At 41.8% G+C, this 27,980-nt stretch overlaps 1 protein-coding gene across 2 annotated transcripts in view; it reads right to left on the reverse strand.

Moving 5' to 3' along the window:
• Positions 1–394: 394 nt before the first annotated feature.
• Positions 395–27,980, reverse strand: part of TCF7L1 (transcription factor 7 like 1) — a 31,503-nt gene continuing 3,917 nt past the window's right edge. Inside the window, exons 4-12 of one of the 2 annotated variants that reach the window (XM_072149070.1) lie at positions 6,517–6,600; positions 4,256–4,388; positions 4,070–4,172; positions 3,899–3,982; positions 3,668–3,811; positions 3,224–3,383; positions 3,028–3,135; positions 2,818–2,863; positions 395–1,792 (exon numbers count right to left, since the gene is read on the reverse strand). In XM_072149070.1, coding sequence (XP_072005171.1) covers positions 1,386–1,792; positions 2,818–2,863; positions 3,028–3,135; positions 3,224–3,383; positions 3,668–3,811; positions 3,899–3,982; positions 4,070–4,172; positions 4,256–4,388; positions 6,517–6,600 — 1,269 coding nt within the window. In that variant the 3' untranslated portion in view covers positions 395–1,385. Of the gene's footprint in view, positions 1,793–2,799; positions 2,864–3,027; positions 3,136–3,223; positions 3,384–3,667; positions 3,812–3,898; positions 3,983–4,069; positions 4,173–4,255; positions 4,389–6,516; positions 6,601–27,980 lie in introns of both variants that reach the window. The other variant, XM_072149069.1, reaches the window with a different exon arrangement.

A 27,980-nucleotide genomic window follows, 5' to 3' on the forward strand; every position in this document is an offset into this window, starting at 1 on the left:
TGAAGAAAGCGGAGCAGAACTATTAATAGATGTATATTGGTAAATTACCCAAATTATCCTGCCCCCCACACAAAATAAAATGAGGTAAAGTGGCCAAAACCTTAAAAGTAGTGAAAACTGAAGACATATTGGAATTTAATCAAAGGGGTAAAGACTGTTATTGAACTTTACGTTACAAGTACAAGCCAATAGACACACAATAGTGCAAATACTAAAGATCCATAGAGTCATCTCATGTGCTTTATTTGGTTTCATTTGTCTCTATTCAACACAGGTCTTTGTAAAGTAGCTGTATTGGGGGGGGGGGCGGAGGGCACCCCTCCATATGTTTTACCTGCCCCCCACCAGCCTTCTCTTCTGCACACTGTACCAAAAACACAAGAACAAACCCATATATTTTAAAACACAATATATTTTCTATTTTGTTACAAAAAGTCACATTTTTCAAGAATTTTTCTTTTCCATTAAAATAAAAAAAAAATGAAAACACAAAAATACATAAAACTGTATAGAAGACTGGAATGGAGAAGAAAAAGGTGGAAAAGGGGAGGAAAAAAAAAAAAAAAAAACACACAAAATTCTCAGAGTAAGTGGGAGAGAACACATACATATATAGGTGAACCCAGGGAATGCCAGATAGGTAAAAAAAAATATATATGATAAAACAAACAAAAAAATTAGCCTTCTGCACTTAAAACGGGACCAAGACTTTTTTTTTCTTTTGTTCCTCCTTTTTCTTAGGACGTAGAAAACGGAAACCCTCCCACAAAAGGAAAACATGCATACCCCCTTTTTCCCGGGCACATTTGTATGTACAATATACATGGATTTATTTCCTATTATTTCCACTTTTACTTCATTAAAAGAATTAAAAAAAAAGAACACAGAAGTTCCGCAGATTTAAGCGTAAAACCGCCAGGTCAAATATTGACCAATAATGGATGCGGTTCTTATACTTGTTGCCCAATGCTTTTCGTGCCTGCGCTGGAAGGGAGGTACAATCTGTAATCCACTTGCACGGGTGACCCCACCATATTGTTGAAGGGGTTCCTTTAATAGCCCACAGTGCATGCTCCTGCTCTACACATCAGATGAGTCCCGTGTCAAGTGATGCGCGCCCCCTATAGGCAAAGTCTTGAAATATCTGCACCATAACACAGTGGTGTCCATATCCACAGAGCGGAGTCGCGGAGCAGGATAAAAGTGGTCCCCACTGGCAGAGCATTATATATATGTACACACACGCCGATCAGTGCAGAGCAAAATCCATATCTGCAAAGCAGTATACATATACTAGTGCAGAGCAGAGTATGTGCAGATCTGCAGAGTACTACTCCTTTCATGTCTTTTACGTCAAGGGATCCCAGCCATAAGATTTTCTCATGTCAGTCACTTGATTTGGTCACCAAAGAGAGGGGCTGTGCCTGCAATAGGGGTAACGGGAACATCCCCGGTGGAGACAACACAGAAGAGGTCAGCGGGATGGGACGAGAGAGCAACGGCGATCCGACAGGGGATGACAGGTGCCCGGATAGACTAGAGGACGGAGGAGACTTGGAGGCCAGGAAGGCGGCAGAGTGGCTGAGAGATAACTGTGCTCTTGATTCTGGTTTGGTGGTGAGTGACAGCGGCTGAGCTTGCTCCGAGTGTGTAGCGGCAGGGGCTGCAGGTGATGCGAGAGCGGCTGAGGGAGTGGCTGGAGAGTCTAACATGCTTCCATGGGATGAGGCTGGGCTGTCACAGCTCTTCTCTGCAGGGAGATGCTGAACACACATCTTCTTAGGTTTAGAAACTGAAAAAAAGACCAAAAAAACTTAGATATTTGGAAGCTGGAATGGGAGAACTGCGGGCTACGGAGAAAATTCAATATAGTGTTAGTTGCTAGCACGAATGGTGGTGTAATCACATGTAGGAAGGCGGAAAAATAGGATTTTTATTCTAGGATTGGAGCTGTGCTTGAGGTCTCTGCACTCGAAATCTGCTCAGAGTAAAAATTGAATACTGCAGAATACAGCAGTCACTCAGAGCAGGGGACAGTTCAGTGCAGAGAACCAAGCGTAAAAGCTGTGGACACATTCCAAGTGAAGCTACAATCCTGGAATATAAATCCGTTTTTTATAATCCTGCAGCTCCAGGGCTGCTACCTAACACAGTTTGCGATTTTACATAGATGACGCTGCCGGTAGACACCTTTTAAAAAAGTTACCCAACATAAATATGCATAGTCAACATATACACACACACTATTCCATAGGAAGGAGTACTGCTTCTTTGTTGGTCTACACATATCTGACCAGTAATTATCCAGTCATCCCAGTGTGACGAGATAGAAAGCCAAAACAGCAGAGTTGTCCTCAGCCCCTATATAGAAATGGGTCACTCAAGGTTATGGCGGCTATTAGTGGATAGGATAATGGAACGGCAGGATAGCAATCTCTGTGGCTTGTGACAGCCCTCATATTACCCCCATGTCAGTTTCCAGGGAGCCCTCATCTTATGGATGCAGAGCCAAGGGCAATGTAAACGGCTTTGAATCTGCATGTACTAGGAACTACAACTTATTCAGTCTGTCGCTGATATACTATAAAACCGAAAACCTCTTGGTATATCCAATACAGAAGATTGGGGGGGGGGGGAATACTTTAAATTTGACAGTTCCATAAACTTGAAAATTTACTGAAAATTTTGAGCAATATATTAGAAATTTTTTTCTATAAAGATGGACCCCAACAAAGAATGTTAGACATCCATAGACTTATCAACTTCTATCAATATAGAATAATTAAAAGTATAGCTTACAGTCCATATGGTCCATACCTTCTGGTTCCTGGCTCTTCTCCCTCTTCCGCTTCTTTCTCTTCCCCTGTAAATATATATAATTTTTCATATTTAATAGAGCATATATAATATATATACACAGGTACAATACACACTACAGAACAACATCTACAACCCTGCCAGTTTTGGAGCGAGGCGACAATAGGGGCGATTACATTGGGCAGACCCGAGATATGGCGGCATACTTACATAGTTGTCTCTAGCAGACCACGATGGGTAGAGCTGGGAGTGAAGCTGCCTCTCTTTCCTGGCTAGCTCATAGTATTTGGCCTGTTCTTCCCGCGATAAGGAGTGCCACTGTAAAGAGAGGACAGTCAGACATTGCCCATTGCCAGTCATAGACAGACATGGCAGGTCATGTCATCTACAGGAAGCAAACCCTTACCCGGCGACCAAGGATCTGATTGATGGCGGCACTCTCCTTGAGTGTGCACTCTGCTACAACCTTGGCTCTCATCTCTTTCATATACAGCATAAAGGCATTCAGCGGCTTCTTAATATGTGGCTTCTTCTCTTCTTCTTTCTTAATGGACACATTGGATTTCCTAAAGAAAAGACAGTTTTGACATATTTAGCAAAAAAATGCTATTTTTTTACACCAATATTCACTTAACGTGTGAATTTTACTCTTGTAAAACTTAAACAACTTTTATATAAAGAATCTGTCCCATTAGGCATGACATAAAAAGTCAAAAATGAACCTAGTGCTGTGTAATACTTTATTTCGCCTGAGGAGGTGCTATAGGAAAATGGAACACTTCCTACTAGGTTCCTGCAGACCAAGCTCTGAACCAGCAGTGGACACCGTGAAAATTCTTAAGGGACTTACGAATGAAGATTGGGACTGAGGTTTCCAGAGGACGGTTCCTGCTTTACGACTGGCGAGACAATGGCAGGGTGAGGGATCCCTGAGGTATGTAAGCTGTGGTGAGGCGGGGGCACCATATGTGGAGAGAAACGGCTGGAAACCAAGCTGAAAAATAAAAATACATTGATGAAGAACAGAAATGCGGGCATGTAAATTATGTAGAATATATAATATTATGGTGAGGTGTAATACCTGGACATTGAGGCGTTCATTGCCAGAGCAGGATATGGGTGTCTGAATCCACCGGGAGGGATGGAATACATAGGTTGTCCCTGCCTGAGAAAAATATCCGATATAAAACCTACTGTAATACAAAAACCCAATACAGGGTGCCAATTCACTACAGATAAAAAAAACACTTACTGTGGAACCAGCCAGCCCAAGGGATGAGGAATCTGTCCTACAGCTCCGGGGGACAGCGGGTAATACGGAGAAAGCTCCGACGGATGAGGCGGGCGCGGGATTCCTGAAAACATGACAATACAAGTCTTAAACAAAGCAAATTAAAAAAATACTCATTGTAATAGCGTTAAGGGACTAAAGTCTTACCGGTCTTTGGATCGATTTCAGGTGACAAATGTCCAGGAGGGGTCACTGGTGAGAAGCGGTCGTTGCTGTAGGTGATGAGGGGTGTTAGAGGGTGCATGTGGTGGGGGTGCTGCACAACCGGCACTTTGTTGGACTGTAAGAAAAGAAAAAATTAAAATTAAAATTTGAAACGCCCATTTGATGGAATTATAATCCATGCAGATCATTTTATGGAAATACAAAAATGTATATAATAAACCTTACAGGGACTACTCCCTAACTCGCCAAGATTTACAGGAACCACAGGAGAGGGGGACAGCAAGTTAATTGGTGAGGATGCGACTGATGGGACCTCTATGATCAAAAGAAAAGCCCCCCCTGCGACCCAGAGAACAGGGATTGTGTTCTCATCAAATTGCTGAGCACAGCGCTCCTGTATCTCCAGCACTCACACATTGAATCGGCCCAACAATTTGTGAGACCTCTACCCCTGTCTTACCAGTTGGACTCCTACCAATCAGATTAGGAGAGAAAATACAAACTTGGTAGAACTCCTTTAAGGCTGAATAGGAGGTGCTGATCAGTGAACCTTTAGTATGACAGTGTGACATTTTGGCCACACCCATAGTGCACCAAGATAATTTTTATTTATGTGCAAATAAGTAAAGATTTTCCCGCATTCAAGACACAGATTTTTCTCAGGAAAAGACGTGCGGATGATGCAGGGCGCTATGCAGGCCATATGTTTAGTTTATACAAGACCAGGGAGCCGACAGATTCCTGGACTGGGATAGATTAGGAGACAATCCATCTGTGCCAAACACAATGGTGGGTGATGGGATTTTTGGCAGTATCTGCATTTCAACCCAGGTGTAAAAAAAAAAAAAAAACACAAGGAAAAATAACAAGTGTTATGTACTCCATCTGCAGGCCTTGCCCCCATGGTGGAGCCCCATTAAAGTTCAATTTGTATTTGGGAAGCAGACACCAAGCCGGTCGGGCCTCACCCATAAACCATTCTCCTTCCCCCTCTCCTACACTAAGTAGCAGCTCAGCTCTTTTGCTGAAAGACTTAATGCTTAAAGAATAGCCAGGAATCCAGGTGCTAATGCAGGTATACAAAGGAGGAACAATGGAGGCCTCGTGTGTGACGAGAAACACATTTTACACACAGATGCAAGCATGAGCGAGCGTGTAAAGCTATGCAAGCATGCGTGTGTGTATGTGTATGAGTGTGCATGGTGCGCAGCAAGACCCAGCATGAATAACCGTCTCCCCTGTCACTACGTACAATCAGGCAGTGTACTCAGCCTCCATTACCCATCCTTCTGCCACTATAATCCATCACTTTCTGACAATTCATTTGGATCCAGCTCTGTGGTTTCACTGGCTATAATTAAAATACTTTCCTCCTCTACATTAGCGACGCAAGCTAAATAAAGAAAAGACTACACAAACATGGCTGAAAAGGCCCAAGTGTTTGTGAATGAAGCCACTAATAAGGGGAAAAAAATCTAGAGTTGTGATCCCTTAGAAACATTTACAACTCCAGTCTCAGAAGTTTTCATCAGTTGGGAACCCAAGACCTCCCACCTTATTTGGTAACTTTTGGCGCTCTCTTTCCACTCCCCGAACCCATAAGTGTAAGGTAAAACACATATCTAGTGCCCCCAACGCAATCTTCGAGGGTTATTTCTCCCCCCGCCCAATGCGTGTGCTTTAACATTGTGTGAACGCGCACTTCTAATTAGTGGGGTCTTAGCCCATGGACCCCCTCAAAATTTCAGATTTATAATTCATTAAAAAAAAAAAAAAGTGGAAGTAGCGTTAAAGGGCAAATTCAGTCAAATCGTCTTTACTAATACAATCTCTTCAGTGTCTTGCGTATGAAAATCTGTGTTAAACAGGGATGTCCGTACAAGTTTTGCCAAATCTTCAGGATAGGGGGATAACTTGCTGATTAGTGGATTGTACCAACTTTCATCACCACGAGAAAAGGGGTCTGTTGTACTCCAGGTGGAGCAGATTTTTTTTGTGTGGAATTTTTGCTAATTTTAATTAGATTTTGAACTTTGAATCTGCAAGAATTTCACATAGAAAATCCAAAAACAACTATCCTCAAGAAGTTTATAGGTGATGCAAACTAGTCATTATCAGGCCATACATGGTGGAAATCTGAACTATAGTCAACAAATCTGCGAAATATCTAATTTTTTTTTTCTGAATTAAAACATGAGGCCCAACACATCATATTCATTACTATACAATCCAGCGATACTCACCAAGTGTGCGGGGGATGGCGACCTGGCATCCTTCAAGCCGGCTGTACTGGGGGCATCTAAAAGGGGCCATTTCATCTGTAAATACTATAAACAAAACAAAACTAAATTATTTAAAAAAGGGTATTCAGACAATTGTTAAAGAGCAGCTTTCAAACATATCCCATAATGTAATGATACAGCAATGGGCGGTCAATGACAGCGAAACTCCTCTATATAGGTGTAATTGTCCCCATCACCATCTAGGTGGCGCCATTTTAGCGGATTTGAAAAGAAAAAAAAAAGTTGAGAGAAGTGCTAAGAAGTCATGCAGACATACTTCTATACATGACTACACATATACACATTGAAAACACATGCCAGAGCCTGTACAGCAGCGTGAGAGCAGTATGAAGCTGCATGGCGGTATATAGTATGTGCCCATAGACCTAAAACTATGCATTTCCCATTATTCGTACACACATATGCAATCTGTCTAAGGCCACATAAAGAGTCAAGATATTCCAGGTATAATCAAGTAAAGGCGGTAGGGGTGGGGGGGGTGGGGGTAAACCATCCGAAAAAGATGACGACGCCTGGGAATAACTCATTTTCGAGCGCATAGTAATCAAATGTGGGGTCTAAGTGCAATGACATCAGCCCCGGCTTTCCAGGGGGCAGCTCCCCAATGGCAAGTAAATCAGAAACATATAATACAGATTTCCCAAATTTCCGTAAGTTGTTCCTTTAACCTTGTAGCGTTAAAAACACAATGCAGGCCGTCCTACAGATTTAACACTAGAGGAGCAGCCATTTTTTGGCAGTACTTTTTCCAAGGAAAAAAAAAAACAACTATTGTCAAAAGACTAAAAAAATGAGGTAATGATAGAGTCCATTTGTCAAATTAGCTGCCTGTAAAGCTCTGTGCTCAGAGTCTATGGAGGAAATCTGACCCGTCCTCCTCCCACAGATGCTCTAGTGCTGGGGAGGATTTAGGGATTTGGTGTAGGGCAGGGGGGTAGCAGGAAACTGCCTGCATGGGCAGATATAAATCCTGGAGGATCCCGGGAATGTTTACATGGGAGAATGAAAACTGGGGCAGTAAAACCAACAGAGAGCAAGACAAGGTCCAGCTGTGAGATTCCACTTCATACTAAGTGACTGGAGACCTTGTTCTTCTCGCAGCAGCCACCACATAACAGCCTCCTTCCAGCACAAGCCGCTAAAGTTTAACCTTTCCGTGCTCGCGGGGACTGGTACAAAAATACTTATTCGCTGGACATGGGCACTTTTCGGCCTAGTGCCAGGCCTGCCCCCATCCCGTAGACTGTGGGTGTTAAGTTGGGGGGGGGGGGCAAGACTTCTGCAAGCCCGCAGAGTGACTGGAATCCAGCAGGAAATGTCCTTATTGTTCCCGATGACAATTTCCAGAACTCAAGCAGAGAAATGGCATTGTCACCCCCCCAGCAGACCCCTCTGACATACTCAAAACCCCCCTTCCTTTCACGCAGCTTTCCAATTTTAAACCCTCTCCTATACAGATAAGCAGATATCTCAAGTAAGGGAAGGGGCCCCCGAAACGCTTAATGGAATAGTTCCTGTGATAACAGGACAACAAGGACAACTCCGTTGTTATCACCAAAGCCGGATGTGTCCGGAACTAGTCACAAATACCAGAAAATTTACACAAAAAGTGAACCAGATTCAATGTACATTTCATGTATCCTAAAATAGAGATAAGGGTCAAAGTGGTCAAAAATATACCCAATTCAGACTCTGGGGCTGTCTTGACACGTCGTGTTGGAATTGGGTTTTGAAATGAAAAATGCAATTCAATCACAGTGGGAAGGAGTTACTCCCAAACATATATATGCGTTTAGCTCTAAACGCTTGTGATTGGAAACTAGCAACATGCGCTTTGCCTTGTTAAACAGCGAAACGCAAACATTTAAGTGTAAGCGCATCTCCAATCAGCGAATGCAATTTAAACGCAACGTGTGAATGTGGTTCATAGACGCAGCAGGGTTGCTGTAATACTATGTGAAACGTTTATTATTTGCTTGGTGGCATCATTTGTTGTTGTGCGATATTTATTACATGTCGGTGCCACAATTAAGCTCCCCCTCCCACCTCGAGGTCAAGCCCAGGCCTTTTGTTTGGTCACTCAATTTTGGCGCTGAAACTCTTTTCCAGGCACTTTTTGGCGCAAAATTAGACCAACAAAGAGTCTACCGATTTCTTAACCTTTTCATGAATGTAGTTTATAGTTTTACGCTCAATGAGCCAGTTTAAAACATCACAGCGAAAACACCACCAAAATCAGGCGCCAAAAATAATCAATGCCCCTCAATAGGTCATCCATTTTCCACGTAACAATCAATTGGAATTCTAGAAAGAAAATTAATTTATTTTTTATCATTTAGAATTTCCAGGTTACATTGTACGACAAATCTAGGAACAGGTATAGCAGGACTGGGATTATCGTATGGCACATGGTTTACATAGGGCTGCAAGTAAATGACGAGTTATTATAGCGTATTAGCTCTGTTACATCTATATATGCACGGAACACAATGAGAGCACACAAGAATCCATCTGCCTTTGCCAAAAATCCAACCAGTGCAAACTTGTGAAAAATTGGGTAAATATTAAGTGAAACTGCAAACAAAGCTCGATACATATGCACATTTCCCGGTGCACCGGTGGATATTTGCACACAGGAACCAGCAGTGCTCTGCGCGTAAACAGACACAGCTATACAGACAGTAACATGCAGACAGATTTCTTAATGCCGAATTGTTTTCTTAGCTATAGCCTGCAGGAATGCTTCCCCTCCCCTCCATCGCCTGCTCTCTGCCCGCCTCCTCACCCCCACCCCCCACCAGTGGCACAGTCTCCCAGTCACTGCTGCCCTGGGGATGTTTACTTTGGCTGGGCCTAGACCTATAGCTGTGGAAAAAGGAGAGCGAGCGAGGGAGACTCAGGGAGGGGATGCAGTTACACAAAGCTGCTATATGCTCCTAAGTCTTCCTAAAAGTTGTAATGTGTGTAGTCCCTAGAGGGCCATCACGGGACAGGCTGCCGAAAGGAAAGTAGTCCCGTCACCGGCCACATAACTAAATGTAGGTCAAAACTTTCACCAACAAAACTTCTCTGCTAAACGCAGAAGGAAAAAGCACCGGCAGGAAAAAACAGAATTCTACTTTAGGCTTGAGATACACGGGGTCATAGTTTAGGAAAATAGGGTTTGGCGTTTCGGGCCAAGTCAACAACATAAGAAAAAATGTTGAAAGATCTCATGGTTTTTCAGGTTACATTCACACCATGTTGTTTCACGGACAAGTCTCATCCGTATCAATGTAGCCATGCACACTACCGTTTTTTCCACCGCTACGTATCTGTGCGTCACATCCACAACGCTATTCCTGTCCATTTTTACGGCCTGCGCCTTCTCATAGAAGTCTATGGAGCTGTGAAATATTATGAAGCCACACAGGTGTCATCCATATTTGAGGATGCTAAGCAACACAAACTGACTGGAACAAGTCAAATAGTATACGGATCGTAGATATATTTGACATACGAGGGAATGTATTAGCCTCCACAGAGAAACAAAAAGATATCAGAACACGTATCGAGTACAAATATGACATGAGATCCTAACTGCATGTAGTCCAAGTCTTTAAGGCCCTTCAGAAGCAACCAGTGGCAATTTTTGAGCTTTGGTGGCCTAGTATAAAGCTGGACCGCACGCTTTCCTTTGGACCGGTCAACCACTCAACAGGTCTTCCAAAATAACTAACTATACAGAGAAAATGTCCACGCTAACAATATCCATTTAAACGAGCCATACGTTATGGATTTTGGGTATTTTAGACTTCACGTTGTAGTTACGACCAAGTATCATAACTACAACCTGGACAAAATGATGGATCGATTTCTGCTGGGGTCAGAGGCCAAGTCTTTGCTTCCAGTTATGGAATGCAGATATTTATAACTACAGCACCAGACAACGAGAAAACAAATCCAACACAACAACTCCAATCAACTTTTTGGCAGGTATGGGGCATATAAAGATCTCCAAAACTGCCGAATTATAGTGTATGGTATAATGGATGATGGACCCTTAGAGGAATTCTTTGTCTAGTCTAAACTGCCTTTAGTGGTAGAAACTATAGTACCCACATCCTGGTTGGTTGCCCCTTTATATTTTTGTACTAAATCCTGCTTGTAGCATCTTTTTGTAATCTCTATGCCGCATCACATTGTCTTCTAAAGTTCCGCATAGCTGCAATGTGTGGAATAGCATACAAATAACTCAAACGTAATAGAAAAAGAAAAAACATTTCAGAGGAAGACTAAAAAGTAAAGCCTGACCAAAGATCCATACATATGGGAACCAGCAATGCTCCAAGCAGTGGTATGGATTCAGCTAGAAAGCAAACGAAAAAAGTCCAAATCGATAGCCAGGGGTCAAGGGCTAACTGTAATACAGCCACAGAAATAACTCCTAGAAATGTTCTCATCTATTTTTCCCCAAGCTATAAAAAGCAGTGTGCTTTCGGTACAAGCCAAGTGCAAGGTGGCGGGGCTGTATTTGGGATTGCAGACAGCCTTCCCCTGACCCCACTCATGGTGATGTTTCCTCCGGCACAGCCTTTGATGCGGCTTACAGAGCGCTGGATGAAAGAGAACCGGGTAGAGAGGGGGAGTCCCCAAATCTGGCAAAGAGACAAAAATACAAACAGGGAACCCCAGACCCCTCCTTACAGCCCAAACAGATGAGGGCAGTGTTAACCCTCACTACGGCAGGTCCTGAAGGGTGTCTGCAGGCTTTTGAAAAAAAAAAATGTCACCAAGAAACTGCTGTGTGGCTTGAAAATAGACCATCGTTGAATGCATACTATTGTTCCCTGTAAGCAGTCATTTCAGGTTGAGAAATTTTAACTTTTTTTTATACCAAAAGTATATACAAATTAATTCCTACATAAAATACAGACCCTGTTCCAGGGTTTTTGACACTCATCAGTACAGAGTATCCAGCCACCCACTGACCCTTCTCTGTACTGATGAGGGGCAAGAAACCTGTAACAGTGTTGCCTACAGATTTCATTTGCATAAACTTGTCCCTATATACTACTATGTTTTTATTGAGCAACCATACTCCAACACAATACTACCACAGCTAGGACTGCCAGAAGCCTTCCACCATGATCACTACCTTGTCTAAAAACTTTTACTTACATTAACGCACATTAGAGTAAAGTGTGCAACTTGGGTCTTTAGGATACACATTTCTTTAAACCAGGACTTTTATAAAACAAAGTCTACACAAATATGTAGAGTTTACCAAAACTCCAAAATCTTATCTTGCAAGTCTCCTGCATCAGCGACATATCCATTAGTAACTGCACCATAATTAAGCTTACACCAAGCCATTGTGACTCTATTAAGAGCCCATGACAATGCCTCTTCGCAGAGAGTTGGGTTTTGTACCTGAATGAACATGCCTGAATTGTGAGAGACCAACAATGCACATGAGGTCACATGGTCTTTCACTTCAAGGGTCAGCGCACATAGCTCCTCAGCCCCACATTCCCAGGACACCAATGTACAAAAGTGCGGAGAGGGTGGGATTGTGACAGAGTAAGGGCCTAATGATCAAGCCATATATATAGCCCCCTACTTCAGTTACTTTCCGCCCCCTCTCCCATCTTAACTAAGAAAACAAGGTGAGCAAACAGAGCTCATTCCAGAGGGATTACACCTTGCACAAAGATTAGTGCACAAATGGATGCTCATCTGAAAGGCACACAAACCAAACACAAGCTACTAAGAGTCATATGGAGAAAGATTTACTGTTGCACTTGTATGTATGTGTAATCCTTAAGAGGGATTCCTAGAACAACTCATTACCAGGCAACGATGGGAAATCAGGACTATGTAGCCACCAAGGAGGAATAGTGGTCCCTTCTGAAGGCCCAACAGATGTACATGCCAAACTGGTGGCATCTAATGTGGAGAATGAAGCAACCTCTATATATGCCATCTCTAGATTTCCATTCAACGAAGAAAAACAACAAGGAGACTTAACATAAGATTACGTAAACTGGTCATACTAAGCACTGAGAAGAAACATTCGCACACATTGTACTTGAAATCGGTGCAAAGGGTCATCTGGTCTGCTTTGTGATAGTCTTGTGATGGTGCTTCATTAAAAGAGCATGAATCAGGAGGAACAAAAAAAAAAAAAAAAAAAATCCACCACAAAATACTATACTAATGTTGGCCTACGTTAACATGTTCTCATGTTCTATTGCTATGGTCTTCTCAAAAAATGTTGATATTGTAGCATTATCAGATCCAGGTGTGCCTTCAGGCCATCTGTAACTTTAGGGGGTAGAATGGAGGTCCCATTACAGACAGGGGACAGATAATTTTACAACAGATTAGCGTAACAAAAACTCTAGACTAGCACATTCTAAGAAATACTGGCAGATCTTGATGACCAAGTCGCCCTGCGGTCAGAAGGCTAAGGAGCATGGGACCCATCTATACACACAACGATGAAGTAACACCAACCCATGAACACACCATCTCAAGTAACCAGTCCACCCACATTCACAAAAAATGGCCTAAGGGGATGCAGTCTCCCATTCAGGTAAAACACACAGGTCACAATGTTTTCCCTGAAACACAGTATACGTCACAAGTCAGACTGAGTGGCCGGATCTCAGTAATTCACCAACATAAGCCTTAAATCATTCACCGGAAACGGACAACATTCTGACACAACTACTTTATTCTATCCATGAAGGTGTTATACAGCCATATTACAACGCTATGAAACAGAATATGGCATCCACACAAATTTATGGGACCATATTGTTACATGCGTTTCATAAAAGTCCCATCTAAATCCAGAAATAGTTCTATAATATGGTTGGAACGCAAAGACAAAGCTCTGGTGCATGCACAAGGCCTATTGTAATTCTTACACAGCACTTTTTTATGGGTTTTAATTGACAAGTTGATGACATTTACACATCAGTCCTCCCAAACTTACACGGACATGTGAAATCATGCAACAGGCTGTAACATGAAGGCTGCAATAACTCATCGTTGGCTCAGCCGAGTGTGAATACAAATTGGCTCCAATTCAATAAATTACTAGTATCCCATAATTCATTCATATGCACAGTAATTGGAAATAGCAAAAAGGTTATATTCAAAACCATAGCCGACTAGTTCACGCAGTGGTGATGACCAGGAGACCAGTGGCCTACAGGGTCTTTTAACGATTTCTGAGGTGTCAGTGGGGCTATATGTTGTCTTCTTGAACAAGATTCTTCTTATAAGCAAGTCTCATGAAAAGTTCTGGGACATGCCCTTACAGAAGTCTGGGTCCAAGCTTTCAAGCTCCCACCAATGTGGCCTTCAAATTCTTGAGAGACAACGCAACAACAAAAAAATATGTTCTTGAGGTCCACCTTAGCTAAACAGGGGACAATACACGATTGGTTTTGGCCACACAAGTCCATTAAAAGCCACCCACGTGGACAACATGTTAAAGTCAACTACACCCTACCCCAGATCTGGACCTGGCAGGTGCTTACATTGATATAGTGCATTTTAAAAGCATTTTCATAACTTTGCCATGAAAAGCATCCTTGCGAAGATATAGTAGGACCGGTCTACATCATGAAATAATCTTTCCACCAACCTGCAACACGTCTCAAGACCTAAATTTATGGGCATATACAAAGATACTATCTTGGTCCAATTCATGTTTCATCGGGATCCTCCTTTTTGTGCTCAGTGAAGTCTCTCCCCTGGAAATAAAACATGTCTGGGAGATGAAATATCTGCAGCATTCCTTGAGCTGGAAAAGGAAGGAACGCAGCTGCGGAGAAGAGGAGGGAGAGAAAATGGGAAATGGCACAAGAGCGAAATGAGGGAAATAAACTAGAAAAGATGTTTGAGAGACAAGCTCTGAGCTAAGCCTTGGCCGGGGTGCAGCAGAGCTTGCAATTCATTACCCACAGCACTAATTAAAGAAAAGAGGCCTGCTTTATAGACCCTATACTCATGGTCTCCATTTCTGGTCCCAGGTCACTTGCATTACAGCTCCCCTCCCTCTCCTGACAGCGGGACAAGCTGTTTAGGATTTCTCATGCAAGTTTTTTTTTTCTTTTTCTCCCTTCTTAAAACAGCTGCAAATCCAGTTATAGGGAGGAATGTACAGGCTGAGCTCATGGGGGCCCAAGCATGGGGAGGGGGCATCAGGGCAACATGCCTTAGGAGCAAGAAAACACAGAAGTGGGTTAAAAAAAAAAAGCTGAATTTAACCCATACATAAAAAACATTATGATTCCTTATCAGCCTAGACAAGGCTCATTTATTTGAACAAATTTGGAAAGTAACAAAGTTTGTATACCCTTCCACATGTAGAAGCCATTTTGCATCTGGCTTGTATGTATGTAGATTGGGGTACTAGAAATGTAAGGTGCACAGAGCGTTAAATGATATGCACAATTCTCTACACAATCAAATGGGGGTTATTGCAATCAAGGGGTTAGAGGTCAACCAGGCCTTTGGCTTGAGTTCCCATGGAAACGAGGCCTATTCACCAGAGAAGCAGACACTTCTTCGTGGAGACACAATAGGCACCATTAGTAAAAGGAAGAAATAGAGTGCATGCAGGGGAGGGCGAGGAATGCTTCGCTGCTTCAAGAGGTGTTCAATTTGTTTCTTAAAACATTGCCACTACTTGGTTACTTAAGTTCGGGAGAACACAAAACTAGGCCAAAAGAGTTTTTTTTACATGTCAAAATATGTTGCGTAAAAAAATTAAAAAAAAACCCCCATGATACAACTACTGCCAGTGCACCTAGAAATTTACTACCTCTAGTACCTTCTTAAAGGTTACCCACAATGGCACTGTCCTGAAAAGTCTATTTAAGCCCACCCCAATTCTGCAACATTAGGCTACCTGTCCACAAATGTGTAATTGCAGGTCACAAATAACGGATCCGCAGTCTGTGTGTGAAGTCACTGTCGAAAATAGAAAAAAAAACTGCTCAAGCTGCAAACACGGGCAGGAATAGGACCTGCCCCGTAATTTTCAGCTCGAAAACTACGACCGTGTGTATGAGCCCATTGGCAAAAAAATTAGGTCACATGCCCTCTGTTGAAACAATGGCAAGCGCACAGCCGAAAACAACATTCGTTTGAAGTAGCCTACTCTGAAAAATGTTTAAATGAATTGACAACTGGGTGTTAACCTTGCCAAGGGGCGTGTCACTATCCCAGGAGCACTAATTGGGGAATTGATAAAACAGGGTAATGCATGCCCCTAAATAGTAACAGTATTATCCAAAACTCTAAAGTTAAAATTTTAAATGAATATGGCATAGGTGCAGAACAAAATTTGGGGCAAAAGCTGTCAATACCAGTTCAGCAAGGAGAACATATCAAGTCTATTGAAATCACAAAAAACTTTTTAAAAAACGTTGTGGTTAAGACACATACTAGGCAAATAAAAGAGATACGTTACCAATCTCGTGCACTGGACTAGCACAAGATATACGGGCAAATAATTTTTTTCTATACGATAAGCCAATTATCTACATACTACACTGACGCTAGTCTTTTACCAAAGGTGAAACATGAACATAAACACATGTGCGGAATAAATGGAGTGAACTTTTTTAACCGTGCCACTATCTCCCCTCTGTATGTTTAACGTCTCCACGAGGGAATATTAACCCTTTAACCCCAGCTCTGCAGGGGTTAATGGCTTTCACAATATAATGCAGACCACTTAGAAGTCCTAGAAGTTATTAGTAGGGTCTATTCAGAAGTGGAGGTGGGGGCCCACTTCCGTTCTGGTGTTCTCTCAATGCTGAAATCTGAACCCCATCATTCAGAAAATGCCCCGTAGCTGTTCACGCTATTTAATGCTTCCCTCCAATATCCCCACTTCCTGTTCTCCACTAACTCTTCCATCTGCATCTCCAAAATTTACTCCATCACCCCACAGACTCTTAACACTGAGTCAATTGTGTCAATTCCAATCACCCACCCCCTTCCCATAGCTGATCCATTACCATCCCATTCCCCCAATGTTGTTCTTACCTCCCCCTTGTCAATGAGATAAAGAAATCTAATTTACCTTCTAATCTATTTACTGTGTATATTTTATGATCACCTCTTGACAAACCACTCGATGAACCTCCTGAACTTGAACCAAAAAAAAAAAAAACAAGGTTGTTTATGTAAAATTCCCCATGATCATTTCCACAAGATGTTGAGGATCATCTAAAAGAACATTTCATCAAAAACCTAACAACTATGTATGCAAAAAAAATAAATGCAGGCAGTCCCCCTACTTAAGAACACTTGACTTGCATACGACCCCTAGTTACAAACGGACCTCTGGATATTGGTAATTTATCGTACTTTAGTCCTAGGCTACAATGATCAGTTGTAACAGTTATCACTGATGTCTGTAATGAAGATTTAGTGTTAATATTGATTCTTATGACAACCCAACATTTTTAAAATCCAATTGTCCCAGAGACCAAAAGAGTTCTGGCTGGGATTACAATTATAAAGTATACAGTTCCGACTTACATACAAATTCAACTTAAGAACAAACCTACAGACCCTATCTTGTATGTAACCCGGGGACTGCCTGTAGTCCAACATGACCAAAATGGAACCACAGTCTGAACTTCTAAGTTGCCACCATGGACAGATGAAAAACTGTTGAACGTAAAAACATAAGCAGTAAGTTTATTAAAGTCATAAAAAGAAAATAAAAAGGTTACCAGCAAAAGGTCAAATATCTCGGCATCGTGTTATTTACCCTAGGCCCTGGACTATTTATGGTCACCTGGAACTTGGGTCTATGGTAAGAAATGTTCACCACTTCCTCTTGTCACTCAATAAATCAGTTTATATGTCCAGCGCTCAGGAACAAGATCCATGTCCTCGTCACCCCTATAACGGACACAGCTGGTGTAGGGGAGCATGGAGGGAGGGGATATTCGGGGGCCAAATGTTTTCGGCCTACAATTAGAACTATGAGCCGATGGGGGTTCAGAGATGGGGGCGTAAGTACGAGGATTGTAAAGAAGGGAGAACGGTTTAACAGCTGCCCCCGAGGTGTCAATTATCCCAGAACCCTGCGCTCCACCTCCCATCACCGACTGGTGTGAAATTACACAGGGCTCATAGGCATAACTTCCTGGGCCAACTGGATGCCATATGGAGACATGTACCCATGCAGCATGTGAGTTATACAGCTGTGCTGAGCTACAGAGCTGACTCTCCATTTACCAAACCCAATCCTAATGTTCTATCTTTGCAACCTTTAAAAAAAAAAATCTCCAACCTTATTCTGTAACGACTTTCTCCATAAACAAGGTTACGGACAAATATTGGGGCATTGCCTCTGCAGAAATTGGGGTACAATAGGATCTTTCAAACATACTTCACTAGTATCATTCACTAACCCTACTTTATGGATTACCGTCTTGTCGGCTGGTAAACAAGACAGTACGATCAAGCAATTTTTCGGATTACGCTACATACTCCATTGTACAATTCTGACAACACTAAAAAAGGTAGCACTCAGAGAGGGTTAAACAAAAACAGAGAAAGTTATGAGCGCAGCTGGATTTTACTGCATGGGAATCATAATTAAGGACCCCCCCTCCTCCCTTCGGCCCCCACCTCATGCACACGCTCACAGCCCCCCTCCAAGACGCTCATTCCCCAAAATAATACGAGCCAGATGTGCCCTTGCAGCTGTCTGTGAGCGAGTAGCGGTGACCAATATGAACAAGGTTTAACCCTTTGTTTACCAGAGACGCACTCACATCGAGACGCAATCAATTCGTCGCTTAACAATACACCCGCATAGCGCAATTTGGAACAGAAAACCAAAACAGACTATGTCCGCTCCAGCACTAGGTTATTTATCCGCAAAAATCAGACGGGTAAATTCTGATAGAGGTCGGAGGTCAAAATAGGTTCGTATGACATGGATTTTGATCTGCACGCAAAAGCTATTGTTCCCTGTTGGCAACCAAAAGTTTTACCGCCATGATTAAGACTTTAAGTGACAGTTTGCAGTTCTGAGAAGTTAATCAGGGATCCTATACTTATATGGCCACTAAAAAGATGAGGTTTTGTAGTATATTGTAAAAAGCCATCTTTTACTGTCCAGTCAACGCTACCTGAGCAATAAGGCACATGGTCGGGGATTGTCGTTGTGAGCCGGGTGAAAGCTGGGGTTTTGAGGGGCTGTCAGGGAGGGGTCAGAGTAGAAGGGGGGAGTTCTCCCGCAGGCTCCGAATCCTGCTCAGCTGGTTTCATGGTCTGCGCTGTGTATTGTGAGAATGAATAGGCCCTTTCAGCCTGTGAGACAAGAAGCTGTGTGCACAGCCTGGGGAGGGAGTGAGGGGGGTACACTGCAGAGCATTGCCCCATTAACCTTTCATTGGCTGAACTCCTGTAGTGCAGGTATTGGGGTCATAAGATGGCCCCCACACTTTCATAACAAACACTTTATAAAAATGGGACTAGCACAGAAAACTAGAAAAATAGAAAATAATGTCAAACATGTCATCAGACATGTAAAGAACATGTGCTGGTAGTGATCAATTCTTCCAATAATTCAGTAGTCGGCATCATTGTGCCTGGCGGCCATTTTAATTGTACACTCATACATAACTTTGGACGGCCATGCACAGGATGCAGAAGTGACACACACATTTTAGGCTGTGCAGTGCTGTGAAATTCCACATGTCAGGGAGGGAGAGGGCGGAGGGTGCAAGAACACAGACCCCTTTCAGTTTGTAAAAAACACAAACCAGGAGCAAAAGCCTAGATGGAGCAAAGAAGGGAGGAACAGCAGGGGGGATAGCGAGGACAAAACATATACACTCTCTCCATCTGCACTCAATAACCAGCCACGTCAGGTATGGCCCACTCCACTCAGATTGCAAGCTTCTGTGGTCAGACTGATAGGAGAAAGAACCATTTTGATTTTTAAAAAAATAAATAAAAAAAATTGTCAAAAGTTGAATTATTAGACCATTTGTACGCTAGAATTTGCCACCATTTACACACACAAGGATTATGAGAAATAAGATGGATCTATCTTCAAGCCTTGTACACACTTGGAGCTGATGCACCCCCAAGTTAAAGGATATGGTGCTGCATACCCACTACATTTTATATTCAGAATGAGATTTCATGCCCATTCCTAGAAAATGGATAAGTAAAAATTGACAAAATACTTCAGATTTTGAATATACACAAGGCCCGATGAAACATTAGAAGCGTACAATAATAAGGAACCCCTTCAGTGTTGTTCGTTGCGGTAGTTGGTAGGCAACAAGTAACTTTACTAAAGGGGACCAGTGTAGTCACCTACAAATCTACAGATGTGAATGCCTCCAAATGTGAAAGGCATAAAATGATTATAACTTTATTTTCTTACAAAGATTGCTCAGGTTGCTTATGATATCTGCCCAGTGTGGTGACGACTCCATTGGAATGGTAGGCATCTGCCCCAAATATACCCATTCACTTTCTATTCAATAATACAGAAAAAAAAAGGGAGAAAGAGGGCGATGGCCATTCAGGCACGGATAGCATTGTCTTTCCCCTTCACTCAACTCCTCATTTCTGATGCAAAAACGCAGAAGAAAAGGACATTCAACTGTAACCCATTGTCTACAGCCAATGGAGGCGGCCATTTTATACACTAAACCTATAGTCCGAGAGAAAGCAACTGGTTACAAAGAGGTAATTATCAAGTGAAATAATAATTCCTCTGATTATTAAACACAAAATGGCCATCTTGGATCATACGAAAATAAAGCTGGATGCAATGACCATAAAATGGGCCTTCTGTATAAAAACTAGATACCGAGGTATCCATGGCAACAAATCAGCATTATAAATCTAAAAGCTAAAAATTGCTTTGTTGCTGGGTGAGAACAACAACAACAACTTCCACTACATTTCACTAAAAAAAAACCTGGTGACTAGGGGAGAAGGAGTTGTAACGGCAGCCATATTGGATTTTTCGAAATATACCCAAGAACAGGAAAGTGGAATAAGTTATGTGGTAACCTCAGTTACTTCCTCGACCAACCTAGTGGCTTATGCAGCCTTTCAGGAGCAACATAGTCTTATTAGTATCATGGAAAAAAAAAAAACAATTAAAAAATGGTGACCATGTAATTAATTGTTACGAAAGTCACCTCAACCTCGCACGGCAAGGGCCTTCATAGGAAGTAAATTTTTTTTTGTATACGAATCTCAATATCTCAAGCGTTACCATGTACTGCGGATATAAAAAGGTAAAACAATAATGAAAATTTACCAATTATACAAATAAGGCACAATTATCAGCCATTGTCAAATCCACCCGAATTTTGTATTTTTTTTTTCCAGCAGAAAGCAAATATTCATTCCAGCGTTGTACCTCACACAACGTACAACTCGGGCCTGCCATTTGTCACAGGAGGTCACTAGTGTAAAAACCTCTTACCAAGTCCATTATCTTAACTGACAAGCCCTCTAGAGATATCACTTCAACAGGTAGATTACTAATAGCGCTCTGCATTTTCCTAAAACAGGAGCGCCAGTGGCGGCGCGAGATAAGATTTTTTTTGAGAAGTAATTAATTAAACAGCATTATGTTGTCCTATAGCAGCTATATGTAGTCTAGGCCTGTCTGGAGAGGTAATGCTAGGTACTTCTGGGAAAGGATTAGGATGTGTTTTTCTGCATTCTGCCTCAGGGCCCCACTCCAGTTGAGACTTGTTCCCATCTCTCGCCCCGGAAAACAGCTCCAAACTTTAGAAGGGTGTTACATTGCTATCTATGTACAATTCAAACAGCATAAAAAATAAAAAAAAATCTTGGATTTTTGTGGCCAAGCTCCGTCTCAATGTTGCAATCTACTATATTAAGAAGATTACCTCATGGTTTCTATAAATCTTGTAGCCAAAAGTTCCAAACAACAGGCATGCAACTTTTGGGGTGGATTCTGAACTACTACAATCTAAAAAAGAAAAAAAAAAACTCTAAAAGAAAAAAGACCAATGAACATGAATAGATGGAAATTTTAATGGAGTCTTGTTCCAATGAATGAGCCCATAAACAAATGATCCATTAGAAAAGGAACGTCAACAGCCAATCACTAGCCAGGGGGGGAAGCGTAACTAGAGGTGGGCAAACGCAACGCAACACCAAAATAAGAATTGGTCCATGGTAGGTTGGGAGCCTGTATCGGATTTAGTATTGGGGCCCCGGAGCTTCAACTGTTGCTCAACTTGTATGTACCAGGAATATTATTTAGAATAAACTTAAATCTATTTGTAATTAAAAAAAAAAAGTATAAAATAAATATTAAAAAAATAATATCATCTGATTAGTCAAGTGTTAATTGAACATTACACAAAGACCTCATTTACCGATGTGCAAAACACACATACTCGCGAAGATCTATTTATTCTGAAATGTTTGCATAAGGCAAGTTTTTTGACAACAGTCCAAATTACAGCGAGTCTCAAGGGTGGAATTAAGTGTCATTTAGGATGCAATCAATGATTAGATTATCTGCCAAGTCTTTCTGGACAATGCTAGGTCGGCTCATTGTGTGAAGGGGTGACCATCAACTAGAAGACCCAGAAAAACGTTTCTGTTTTGGAATCATATTAATACAGTCAACTCCACAAGTGTCATCACCATCTCAACGTCCCAAGCCAAACTCTAGGTACGTGGATCTACAAGTATAAGATATCTGAGTGGACCACTAGAAAGCGAAGAAAAGAAATTAAGCAGTTAAGAAAGTAAAATGATCTCCAAACAGGTGTGCACTGAATGAAAAGCCCCGAAGGAATTCACTCGAATAAACTGTCATTCCAGATTACAATAGGACATCCTGCACAGGGGGAAACTATTTCGTAAAAGGGATATACATTTTCGAGTTACCATATTAATCAACATACGAAGGATCTCGGTTTCCCATACAGTCCTTACGAATAGTTCAACACTTAACATAGTTATCCGATTAGACCAAGTTCATTCATTTTGTCATTGATTCTGTTCAAACCAATCTTAATACTCAACTTCAAAATATAAAATTACGTGAAAGCTGCCCATCGGAAGAGTCATGACCAGATGGACCTTCATCGAGAGATGCCAAAATAGACATTTATGTTCTGATAGTATCACAGATTAGTGTGTTGGCCAGTAAGTAACTGGTCAAGTGGCACAATGCATTGTCAAAGTTCACCAAGTTAATATTATAAGGGCAGAAGGCGGAGAAGAATGGGCAAGTTTTGTAGTTCCACAATTTAGATTATGATATTTTTGGTCAAATCAGATTTCCTCAAACTGTAGAACATTAATCCTTTGAGGATGCACAGTGAAGACTGATAACCAAGAAGATGTCAGACCAACTACTAGGTCCAATATCCAAATCCAGAAATCTGGTACCACGTTGGTCACTCTAGTCCAACTTGATTCCTTATCCATGAATCTCCATCAGAAATACCCAATGTTCCTCCCAAAATCATTGCTTGTTGAGCTCTATAGGAGACCATATTCATACAGACCCACTTCTCAGTAGAGGAAAAACAGAAATGCACCAAATATTGGCACCACCATAGGACGCCAAATATTATCAGAGTCAAGGATTAATTCCTTTAAAGGTAACACATAACTTCATGGCTGGAAGAAAACCATAAAACCACAATGCATTCCTTGTACAGTACAAGGAAACGCAGAGGATAATAAGTTACATCTGTCTACTATCCAGAAAATATAAAGAACTAAAACATAACAAAAAAACATAAATCCTTTATCCTAGTTAACATTTACAAAGCTTTTCTTGGTTATATATCTTTGTGGAAAAGTCAGTTAACCACCGATTACCGTCCTATAGTTGTCACCCGCTTATCCGTAACAAAAAATAACCCAACAAGTCACAGCAAGTGTTCAATACGAGTATAAAATTAAAACGTACACAAATATACATGTCATGAGTGCCACACAGGTGCAACCTCTCCAAATCCCTGCTCCGATTTGTAAGTTGTAGGTAACAAAAGGTAGCGTAAATTTAGACCCTGTATACTCAGCCACCCCCTGCTCTCATTCACTTAACACCTATTGTTAATCTCAGAACAGGAGGTCTGCGTTTACCCCCCTCCCTCCCCAATTCCCAATTAGTTGAGATGTTATTTCTGTAGCAACATGGAGACCTGTGCCCAGGACACGCACGCAGGAAATGAATGCAGATAAGAGACGCCACATACAGACTTTATGGAAGGGGTGGGCCCAAGAGCTAACAGCTTAGAAAAAAAAATAAACACAATTTCTGGAGACAGGTCTCATACTACCCAGCCCAACCAAAAGCTGAAAGCATAAAGACACACAGACAAAGGGATATGCCACAATGTCGCGTAATACAGAGTTTACATTTCTGTTTATACATTGAGTGTCAACTGGACCCACACACGGAGAAAAATGACTTGTAGGAAGGAAAGCGGGAAGGAAACCAAGCTCTGGGAAGGAAGAGCTAGATAAAAAACACAGGGCGACCCAGAGCAGACATGCTGCGCTCTACGGAAAATAGAAGAGTACTGCCGAATACATCGCTGTCCTTATATTATAATGGAGGAGCTTTACCAAATGGACACACTTAAAGGGAACCCGCCCATCATATTATACAGAGTAGAAATAGATCATTGTGTGGGAAAGTTTTTGGCGCAATTCGTCATTTATTGGGGCCAACTAAATAATTGGCGCACTCGGTACATGACATGCTGAAATCACTAAGAGGCTGCAACCCCTTAGTAATTCTGGAAAAGCACTAATTAAAATTTAACCCAGGTCCAACCTGGTGTAGATTTCAGCTATAACCAAACGCCAGTTTTTGGGTTTGCTAGCGTGTCGCGCCATTTGTTTTGTTCTTAAAGAGGTGCACGTTCCATGGCACTCATCAGGAATTGTAACCATTTTACATGTTGTCCACCAAAGTCCACAGTCCACAGTGTGCTCATTCTGGGCTTAGAAGTCCAATAAAACGGTCCTCAGAGTTTTACAAATATCTGTATGTACCCCGATACAGGGAAGGCCATCAATTGTCAAGTAAGCCTTCTAAACTCACAATGAGTAAGTATTAAACAAGACGTTATGCCAAATCTTTGTAACAGGACATCCATTGATTGGACTGCACTTTTAAGACAAAATGAATCCAAAAATGAGTCATAACCCATAAGTGCTCCCAAAATCTTAAAAAAAAAACCCACTCAAGTTGTCCCCTATTATGATCACATTTCCAAGTTATTCTACTTCTAGGAGAGCTGGGCAATAGCAAATATAGCCAACATGCCATCCAGACGTGTCTGCAGAACTAAATAGATTTCTAATGGAGGCCATATTTGTAGTCCACCACTTGTGAGAGGAGGACATCTTGACAGAGCATGAACATCAATAGGGAATGTGACCCAAGGTTCAATGCTTGAGGGGACCCTTAGCTGAATGGACACTGGTGGTACATTGCCAGCCTATGCCGTCAAGTAACCCATGTAAAGAACTTAATTTTCTTATTTTTAGTTTAGCCTCTAGAACCCTTTGCTTTTGTATGCTTCATATTTCTGGAAGGCCATTCCATAAGTGTAACAAAAGGGCCAGAAATGTAATTTTGATAATGCCCCCCTGCCCTACACATTAGAATAGCACTGCAGTAGACCTCCATTAAGTTAGTTTATACAATAGCGATATATTCAGCGGCGCTGTATATGAGAGGGGCACATACCCCAGGACGGCTTGTTAGAGCTCGCCACTTATGAAAGGAAGAAACAGAACACATGGCGAGAGACAGAGGACAGCTGCTATCGGAGCAGGAGGTGAGGAAAATGGCAGAGCTTTTACAATTGTAAGGGTGAGAATGTAACCAGAGTGAGGGCTGGGGTTTGACTTGGCACAGTGCTGCCGGGGACCAAATCCAGCACTGCTTTGGGCCTTCAACAAAGTTTTTTTTTTTTTTTTTTTTTAATGCATCGACACAGGAATTGTGATATCCGCAAGCCAACTAGGAGATTTGTTAACCCCTTACCACACCAAAGCCTAACTTACATTCTGCTGCCTTTGATAAAATACGAAAACTTGTCCCACTCCAAAAATCAGCTCCCACATATAAAGAAATCCAGGGTAGTTAAAAGTCACAACGGTCTTCAAAAACAGCACGCTCCACCCATCCACCATGTGAGCTGGCACAGTACCCAGATAGTCTCACGGGCTCAAAACATCCAGACCAGCGTGTCATAGAGGGGCCGAATACAGAGAGAAAACACTATCCTCTTTGGTTACAGTAACCCATGCACTAGTTCATATTAAGAAAAAGTTACCCAACGTGACAGTGTTCTGGTTACGCTGCATTGTGGATTATTTTCCCCCATTTTCTGCTTCTTACTAGGATACTGATCCCTTACATGGTAAATGATCGAGAAGACAATGCTCTTTTTGACCACATCTCCGTAGGACCTCTCACATAATTATGTGTTTTATACTGAAGGGATGCATCTTGAGGCTGAATACACACAGTGCATTTTGAATGCGTTCTGAGACGCAATCCAAAAGTCTCCAACCGTGATCACATACGAGTTCACAACATTACCTCAGCATCTGATCATGGGGGGAAAATTTTGGATTGAATCTAAAAACACAGTGTGTGAACGCAGCCTAATGCAGCTGGGTCCCAACGACGAAAAATAAAACCGAAGCCACATTCACACACTGCCTTTAAATTTTGTTTTGAGCACATCGGGGAGGCGCTATTCCCAAACAAGGAGGAGTTTGGACGTTTGGCATTGTTAACCGGCAAAACACAAGTTCCCGAACGCAAACAGATGTTTCTAGTTCCCAACTGCGAACATTTAGGTCAAAAACCGCATGTGCTAACGTGGGTAGCTCCTTCCTGGTGTGCTCGCAGACATTTTGGACGCATTTAGCTTGGCCAAAACGCATATGCATTTGCACCCAAACGCATGTATTTTGGAACTAGCACCAGATATTTTGCATTCCACCAAAAAAATTGGGTGTTGCACATTTCAGTGGAAACGCATATGCGTTTTGGCCAAGCTTCTCCCACTTGCATTTTTTATAGGTTTAAATGCATCCAAAAAGGCCCCCCCCCCAACAATAGTTGGCTGTTCAAATTACAAGAGTGTCCCAGATCGGATTTCTGTAGCACCTGGAGTTTTATTGACACTTAAAATTTTAAGTGTCAATGAAACAAAAATTCATTAAAGAAAAAAAAAAGAAGAAGTAGATGGTTTGGGCCTAATATAAGGCTGATCAAATCAATGCCTGGAATAGGATATATATGGCCAGTGTGAACTGCGCCTACATGCATATACACATTGATTTGTGAAAGCACCTGGTTAACGCCCATCACTTGAATTTTTTGACCCCCCCAGCGCTCTTACATAACTATAACACAGCATGCACCGTATCGGCGTATGGGATGTTACATTGTCAAGTTCCCCATTACAATGACACAAGTTACTTGACCTCCCCTGCTGATGTGGGACACATTTCAGTTAATTGAGACAGGTATGGGGTTTTAATTAGCTCCCGGCCATGTGTTGTAATGGAGGCTTGTTTGGGGTAGATTTGAGATGACTTATAGGCCCTCCTCCTGTCCCTCAGGGCGAGGCAATTTGCAATGCACACAGGGAGGGGAATGCATCATTCCAGTCTGTAGAGGAATTTAATTTGCAACCAGACAATTCACCCTGATCACCTCCCAAAACAGAGCACACAATGCCAGCTCATTAACAGCACTCAGGGGTAGCTGAGGGGGCATTCGGAATAATAAAGAAAGAGACAGACAAAAGCAGAGGGGTCCAATAATCCCACCAACAGCTCTATTGTCCCGCAACCACTGTAGATCATTCAAATCCTAAATGGACGAACATGCAGAAAATTTGATTGGAGATAAGAACTTCGGCAAACTCCAAAAAACAAACACCTTATTCAGGCCTCGGATACTTGTTATAACCAAATCTTTGAAAGATCTCAGTTATAACAACTATATATTTCATTTCCACACCACAAAAAAACCAAATCAATTACCCAAATTACCAAGATTCAAATTAAAAGCTGTGATCTAATTGGATGTTATGCGAGACTGGTCTAGTTCTTAAACAAGGCCAAAGGCCTATTTTTGTGTTTAGAACGGTAGAGATCACAAAAATCTCTCAAATATGGGAACAGGTTCGAATATATTTGGCAATGCAAATCAATCATGCTTGAATGGATAATTTAGTCATGACAGTTTAGTCATGTAAAATATAGACTAAAAAAAAAAATCAAAATTTTCTTTTATTAGTAGTAAAAAAAAAAATTTTTTACTAACTGGAAATACTAATACTGGAAATCCAATTTATTCT

Source organism: Engystomops pustulosus, chromosome 4 (assembly GCF_040894005.1).
Source record: "Engystomops pustulosus chromosome 4, aEngPut4.maternal, whole genome shotgun sequence".
In the NCBI taxonomy this organism is placed as follows: Eukaryota; Metazoa; Chordata; class Amphibia; order Anura; family Leptodactylidae; genus Engystomops; species Engystomops pustulosus.